This window comes from Python bivittatus, unplaced genomic scaffold (assembly GCF_059951505.1).
Source record: "Python bivittatus isolate LINGU-HERP-01145 unplaced genomic scaffold, Pbiv_v1 ctg000680_np1212, whole genome shotgun sequence".
NCBI classification, from domain to species: Eukaryota; Metazoa; Chordata; class Lepidosauria; order Squamata; family Pythonidae; genus Python; species Python bivittatus.
The window spans coordinates 7,894,212-7,902,034 of NW_028277095.1; the positions used below are offsets into that span (position 1 = coordinate 7,894,212).

A 7,823-nucleotide genomic window follows, 5' to 3' on the forward strand; every position below is an offset into this window, starting at 1 on the left:
AACAAGGACAAATTAATATATTTACAAAGACAATGAGGAAGAAAGTCCATTGAAATTGGGGGATGATATTAGCATCAACATGGTTCAATATATAGGATTATCCAAGTGTGTTTGACATACAAGCACAAAAATAAAACATTTTGTATTCTACATTATATTACAAGGACAACAGTCAATAAATAGATCAATAAATAATGGCTGCATGGACGTAGGTAGGTGGCTTTCCACAAGTCCTTCGGCAAGTGCTTTGGATGAGAAGTCTCCTGAAGGGCCCAGGTTGGTGCTCTCAAAGACCAGTCCGTCATCTCTCTCTGAGAAGATAGCTTCTCCTTAAAAGTGTAAAGCAGTGGAGGGGCGTAGTACAGTAAGCCACGGCCGAGGGCTGGAGAGACAACGTCAATTACACTTTCCAAAGAATCTGACCAATTTCCAGCTTAGTATAAATAAAGCACCACCAGGCCTATTGTTTCTCAACTCCAACACCTTCTTATCACAAGGATTTATCGGAGAGGAGTGGTGGAAACATGACATGTGACTTCCACTGTACACGCTGGAGAGTGGGATGTAGAACCGTTTCGTGAACTGACAGCTCCATTAAGGAGAAGCCCCCCTCGGTCCAAAGAGTCTTGAAATTTAAGCACGAAAGAACCCTCCCCCCACCCACATTTTAGCAGTGATTGAAAGAACAGCCAGCCTCCAGCAGCCAGATTCTGAGTTGCATTTGCTTCATTGATATAATTCAACAGTTATCTAGCAGGACATCTATGCAAGAGATGAATAAGGTTCGTATCACGTGTACCCAAATCTGAACTGTGTGTCCAAAGCAATTAGATGCAGTTTCTCTGAAGGCTGTCTTGGTTATGCTATCTGGTGGGCTCCACTAAACTGACTATGCAGAACAATACTGAAAAGGGTAAGGAAGTGGCGAAGAGCATTTTATAAAAGTTGGATAGGAAAAGAGATTTTGGAGGCACAACCTTTCTGACCAATGTCAGACAATCACGGGCCAGTCTTTTTTGTGAGTTTAGAATAGCAAGGAAACAAGGAAAATGCTAGGGCTTGGATTCACTTAACAGTTTGCTTTTGGCTTAGTATGTTGTATGAATCCAATCAATTGTGATTTATTCAATAAATTGTGATTAATCAAACCATGGCTTAATGAGAGGTATGAACCCCATGTGTCACAGCTTAGAAACATTTTCTTGAACTTCTTAGCCCAATAAAAAACCGAGGGGAGAATTTACTGCCCCTCCGTTGTAAAGAGAAGCTATTGAATGGGTTTTTAGGGCAAGAGATCACCACTAACAGTGGCAACTGGATTAAGCTTCCTTCCTGGACTGTTTTCCTCTCCAAGGGTCAGTAGAATTGGATTGGCAGCTTTCTCATGCTATGCAGGAAAGGATAGAAATAAAAAAAAATGCTGGAGAATTCTTGGAGGTGATTCTGCAAAGCAGCCATTGTTTCCCAGAGGTGTGATAAGAAAAAGTGGCTTTGGGACTTTTGTTAAATCTTCTGACAAATGTTGGCTCAGCTGTAGCGGCAGGGAATTGGAAGGGAACTGAAATGGATTGCTTAAGTTGTAAAACGTCTGGGATGGACAAGTGGGGAGGAAGGGCTGTGATGCTGTAGGAGAAGAGGGGTGCTGGGTGAGGCTAAGGCCCATCTATTCCAGTATTCAGCTCTAGCTAAAGCTAACGAGATGCCTCTGCTTGCCGCTGCCTAGCAGGACAATCGTCTCCTCCCACCCTCACCCCCACCTCTGCTCCAAGCCATCCTCTCTAATCCGCTGCCTGTCTCCTGTGTCCCTCTTCCTTGTTCAATGAGCTGACTGAATCTGCACAAATGTTCAGACTGAACCATGAAACCCCGTGAAAGCCAAAAGCACCGTGCAAGAGCCCCCCTCCTGCTACTATCTGCAGCCACATTCTGAGACTGACATGCCCTCATAGTTTTGCTTGAAGGTGACTATCCCTTTGTCCAAGAAGAGCAAAGAGATGGGGTCCAGTTTGGTCGGGACGCAACAGGCAGGAGAAGCTTTCTGGGGATCATTCAAATGAACGGAAGTCTGGACCATGGCATGGGTGGTCGTCTGGCTGCCATCCAGAGGAAAGTTGCAGGCCCCCTTGCACTGGTAGGCATCGTACCCATGTGGTGCAATGACCCAGGAATCCCAGCCAATCTCCTTGAAATCCACATAGAGAGAAGTCCTTTTGCATGTGCTTCCCTTTGCATTCCTCCTGATCCTGGATGTGGAGTCATAGATGATGTTGGACCTTATCTGAAGCAGCTTCTCCTCACTGGGGCCACTGGAGAAGTCTCGCAAATCCAAATCCTGCCAGTCTTGCATCTGTTCATGCTCCATCATCTCCTTCAGCTCATACTTTTCTTCTTTCTTGGCATGGCTGTAATCATCTGAAAACACAATTAATAAAGGCTCGTGTTTGGTCTCCAAATTGATGTCTATGTCTCCGTCTCTTCCTTGACTGGGACTCTCTCCTCCTCGGTACTCCACCTGCACCTCTAGCCAGTGAGTGGTTGAATCAGAGTGATGCCACTTCCTGATGGCCTCCGTGACCTCAAATGTTTTCCATTCATTGTCGGTGCTGTAAATATGTCTGGATGCCAGCACTTTCACCTTCCTCTCCTCTCCCTCTTTTCCTCCTCCATGTTCATTCTCCAGCACTTCAAAAATGGTGACCTTCCTGTCGAGACCTTCATAGAGCAGTCTGTCCTCTGCCAGAGTGTAGAGCCTCAGCTCCGCCAAGGTTATCTTCTCATGGTGAGGAATTGACACATTGAAAAGGAGAGGGTACCTCCGTATTCCATTAAAGCATATGGGCCGTGAAATCTGTTCTGAAAATGTTTTAAGAAATCACATTATATTTTACATTTATACAGGATGTATGGGCACCCAGTAAGGTACTGTCCCTCTTGTACATCACATTTAAACCTGACTAAATCTAGTTTTGAATTGACATTGAAGAACCTTGGTGTTGCAGCTTAGAGAAAGAAACTTGATTTTCTGCAACTAAACTGTTAAGTGGCCGCAGGAGAAAGTTAAGTTGGAGAAAAATGGGAAGAGATACCACTTTTCAAACAAAAACTTGCCCTAACCGTTGACAATGGAGGGGCCCATAAGAAAGAGGCAGAAAAATCCATTGATCAAGTGAAGGTTTGGTGACAAAATGGCAGGCTGAGATGTTACGAAAGCTAACGTGGCAAACTTCACAAAGCAGAATACAATTTACTCCACCCAGATGAGGTTCATTTGGGAACAATGCATTTTCAGTTTAATGGCCTTAAAGAAGTTTTAATTTTTTTGCAGAAGAGAGGTAGCTGTATTAGAGAGTATTGTCATAAAAACCATAACACTTATTTATAAGTTATTGTAGACTAGAGACCACAAAAAAGGCTGATTGCAAGAAGCAGCAGAAGTCTAGCTGAGAATGTGGTCTGTGGTCCATGAAAGTTATGCTATAATAGAGTTAGCGGATGTTCCAAGATCTTAGCTTTTTGGAAAGCATAACCGTACACCCTTATGCTGTGATCCATGGAAATGAGTGTCAACGGCAAGATCCATAATTAAGAAGAAGCATTTTGCAGTAAAGCATATTAATGCTGACCTATGACTAAAAAAGCTGTTCACTCAAGCACTCTAACTTAAGTGCGTTTTGGACTGAGGTGTTAAAATTATTTGCAAAAATCCATTTCTGCAAGACAAAAATGCATTAAAAATGCATTTAAAAAGGGTATTTTCTTCATGATGGCTTCCATGGCATTCAGTTGTGTTGTATTTCACTAATGCAAGATAGCCATGTGCTATGAAACTGTTTTGTATCACAAGCTTTCAAAGAAAAGAAAGGTTTTAGTTTCTGCAAATTAACACATTTCAGATGAACAAATGGGGCAGAGTGCTGATTTTTAAACCAGTTTGGTTTCTGATTCTTACACCTTCTGTTCATTCTGAATCCTTCCCTTTAGATAAGTATACCTTAAAACAACTAATTTCTAAGTTGTGTGCCTGCAAAGTCCCTCTGCCGATGTGTTAAAAACAAAACTGAAAAATTACTGAGCTTGAAATGTGTATTTATAAAACCTGTGCTTATAAAATAACATGATAACCTTGAAAAAAGAAAAAAAAGAATGAGGTTTATATCACAAGTAATGCCGAGAAGTTCTGAAAGCGACTTGCACATGGAATTCTACATCTGTAGGACAATACTTGAGAATGCACAATGACAATATCTTTAAGGATTTCATCAGATGTTCAAAGCTTACACAAAAGATAAAATCTGGTTAAATCAGCCAATCTGAGGAATCCTACAAATAGCTCGCAGTGTGAAAGTCAACTAGCTGGGGGATTAGATTTGTGGTCCATTAAGCAGTAAGTAAGACAACTCAACGCTAGGCCAGCTGGATCTCTTTGCTAATATCTTCTCTTTCGAACTTCCCCTCTGCTCCATTAAAACAATAATCTTCCTTTCCTCCAGTTACAGTTGTAATCTAATCATTTTAAACACAGTGAGATAATTGGCTGCGTATCCCACTTGGTCCTCCTAAACTGGTGAAGAAAATTCAAGAACTTACCTTCATTTTTGAAGCTTCTAACAATATTGGCCGATGGCATCAAGGTCTTGTCCCTGGCAAACCTATTATAGAGTTCTAACATATATTCTGGAGGGTCCACCTTGGCTGTCTCTTGCAGGGGGATGCCTGAGAGATTAAGCGCCTTCAGGAGCTCGTTTTGCAAATTCTGAAGCAGTGCATCCTGTTCATCGAAGAACGGCACCTCTTCGTCCATCAGGGGTACATCTAGACTCATGATGGGGCTACCATCTGCAAGGTGGGCCAGGAGGGAAACGGTGGCCCAGATCTGGAAGGCTACAGACTCCATGACTTCATTCAAACTGGCCCCAGTGCTCTACCAAGTTTGCTCGGGTGCCGTCTAAGTGACTCCAGTGTTTTATCCCCCCGCAAGGGTTATATACGGCTTGTGTCACCGACGGTTGACAAGCTTGGAACTTGTGATCAGCCTCTCTCCCATTCTTGTTCCCCACACCCCCTTTATCCAGGTCTCAGTAATTGGACATGGCCTGCTCTGTCTCCTGTGGTAGCTTTCACTCCCTTATCTCCTCTAGTGTAAGCTGTCCACCAGATTTCGGCTGCTATCTCACAATCCCGTTTTCTCTTAATGAGCATTTTGTAAACATTCCACATTTGGATGCTCCGAAAGAGAGGAACGTTTTTCCTCTTTGCGGAAGACCTGATCGCCCACCCCCCCAACTCCTTTTGGCTCAGCGGACTGCTTTATTTCCTTAACTATGACTCTCTGTTTGTCGCATTTTCAGCTAAGCATGTGTAAGAGACGGTACCTCTGGGCCTGGTACTTACAAGTTTCTGCTAGCACAGGTGACATCCATAAATCGCGGGGAAAAAAGTAAATGATTGAAGAGAAAGATTCAAAGGCCGTGATGAGTCTGGGGAGTCTGCAACAGCTATGTTGATCCAGGACAGCGTGCGAGGGGTTTCTTCCTGGAGAGTGCAGTTTCCGTGTTCAAAATAAATTCTGTCTATTGTCGTGAAAGGATTATATCTGTTGCTCTAAACTGCTCGTGTCAAAATATATATGAATCTCATTAGTTAGGTTTTTTCTATATTAAAATAAGCCTAATAATGTCCAACATTCTGAAGACTGATGGGTTTAGTGATATTATTAAAATATTCCAAATATAGTACATATCTCTAAAGCAATGTTTCTCAACCTTGGCAACTTTAAGACGTGTGGACTTCAACTCCCAGAATTCCCCAGCCAAGCTTGTTGGGGAATTCTGGGAGTTGAAGTCCACACGTCTTAAAGTTGCCAAGGTTGAAAAACAGTGCTCTAAAGTGAACATTTTATCATCTCACTACACACACACATACACACACATACCCGCACACGTATGTATGTTCAAGCAAAACATAAATAAGACCCATTTAAAAATATATATACAGATTTAATTTTTCCCACATAATAGTCCTGCCTTGCCTCCTTCAGCCAGGGGTATCTGCAGTATGTGGTCAAAAAAATCAAGATGGCTGCCACAATGGTGCAATCAAAACTTCATCTGTTCTTTTATGGGCATTGAGTGTGACCTAGACATTAAAAATGGGCAGAGCTTTAATTGCACCATTGCAGCTGCCATCTTGACTTTTTTGACCATACCCCACAGAGACGCCTGCTTTAGGATGTTTTTCCCAGTCTAGCTACAGACCTGAAATGTCCTCATAGTCGGTTATCATGGCCTTACGCTATTTCGTTTTTTTAACGAAAGATTAACCAAGATTGACTATGTACAGGGACCTGGGTTACAGATGACCCATAGAACGGAGCCCCTTGAAGCAAAATCTGTGTTAAATACACAATCGTTCAAGTTAAATACACGATGGTTCAAGTTCATTATACAATACAACTTATACAGTATTATACAATAATACTGTTCCGGCTTACGTATGAATTCGACTTAAGGACAGACCTTGGGAACGGAACTCGTTCTTAAACTGGGGACTCCCTGTATTTCTTCTTTTCGTTTCATTATGAAACATTAGTTTTGTGATGAAACATTTCTATTAATAGTTTATATACTTCGGTGTGGGATTTACATATTTTGAGGTTTTATGGGAATGGGAAGATAGAGCTTGTTTATTTTTATAATGGATGATTGTTAAATCCGAAAAAAGTGGCCAGTCCAAAAACTTTTGAAAGGCACTGGTTACATTTTTTGCTGTTAATTACCGTAAGAGTTTAAGACCTTAAGTGAAGTCATGCTATACTTGCCACGAAGCCAAGAGCAGGGGCGGAGAAGACCTCTCGATCCAAATGGTCTTCTTTGGGCTGAGGATTTGATGCTACCTCAATAGTCTTCATTTTTGACTTCTCCCCACTGATTCGATTTGGGTGGCTCACGATGCTTGCTATGAAGGGGGTATTCGTTCGATTCAAATTTTAATGCAAACTAATTTAACCTTGCATTTTTGAATGAACACTGAGCAAAATAAAATGTTCTGCACTGAAGAGGACTGCATGGTTGCTGGGCCTTCTGGAAAATCAGCAACCTTGGAACATCAAGACAGGCAAGTGGAAAAGGACAGACTGAGCATTAAAGTACTTTATTTTATTTAAGTAAGGGTGTTATTTTTATTTTATTTTTATTTGTATCTGTGTCTGTTTTTAACTGTTGTTTTAATTGTTTTAACTGGTTCTTTATTGTATGCCACGTCACATTTGTGAGATGGGTGGCTATATAAATCTAATAAATAAATAAGTAAGATAAATAAATGTAAATTCTGGCCTCATGGATACTGCTGGCAAAGTAGGAGGGCTATGTCCTTGTGTAGTGAGCACAGCCTCTGTACCATGTGGGGCTTTTTGGTCTGCACACATTGTCCACCTCTTCGTCTTGGAGCAACATTCCTCCGCCTGGCATCTTCCAGAGGTATTGATCAGGCTAGCTTGAAATTCTGGAAGATGCCATCTGAACACACCTGGAGAAGGATGCCAGCTTCAGGGAGGCAAAATGCTTTCCCATCAGTTTCTGAGATGGTGGTTAATGACCCAGAATATGGCAGTACATGATGGTTTTTCCTGCACTAATCTCTGGTCTAACTGAATGTTTGTGTTCTCAGTGGGAACACAGTTCTCCCCGTGGTATCTGTGGAACCCCAAAATGAAGCAAAAATTATTATTTTTTTAAACTAGCCAGTTTCAGATGAGAACACTAGCATCTCATGACTTTTCGGTGCTGTCATATGAGAACACAAGAGCGAGATTGCACAAATCGTGT

At 41.9% G+C, this 7,823-nt stretch overlaps 1 protein-coding gene across 1 annotated transcript; it reads right to left on the reverse strand.

Annotated features, from left to right (window-relative positions):
• Positions 1-5,010, reverse strand: BMP10 (bone morphogenetic protein 10). Its single transcript, XM_007442036.3, has 2 exons — positions 4,588-5,010; positions 1-2,853 (listed from the first exon to the last, which is right to left on the reverse strand). Exons 1-2 carry the CDS (start codon positions 4,892-4,894, stop codon positions 1,910-1,912), a joined length of 1,251 nt encoding a protein of 416 aa, XP_007442098.1. The 5' UTR covers positions 4,895-5,010; the 3' UTR covers positions 1-1,909.
• Between the last annotated feature and the right edge of the window lie 2,813 nt (positions 5,011-7,823).

Excerpts from the sequence above, each read along its gene's own strand:
- BMP10 (XM_007442036.3), bottom strand. The coding sequence starts at position 4,894 with ATGGAGTCTGTAGCCTTCCAGATCTGGGCCACCGTTTCCCTCCTGGCC. Across the intron at positions 2,854-4,587 it reads TAGAAGCTTCAAAAATGAAG|AACAGATTTCACGGCCCATA; the intron begins GTAAGTTCTTGA and ends AAACATTTTCAG.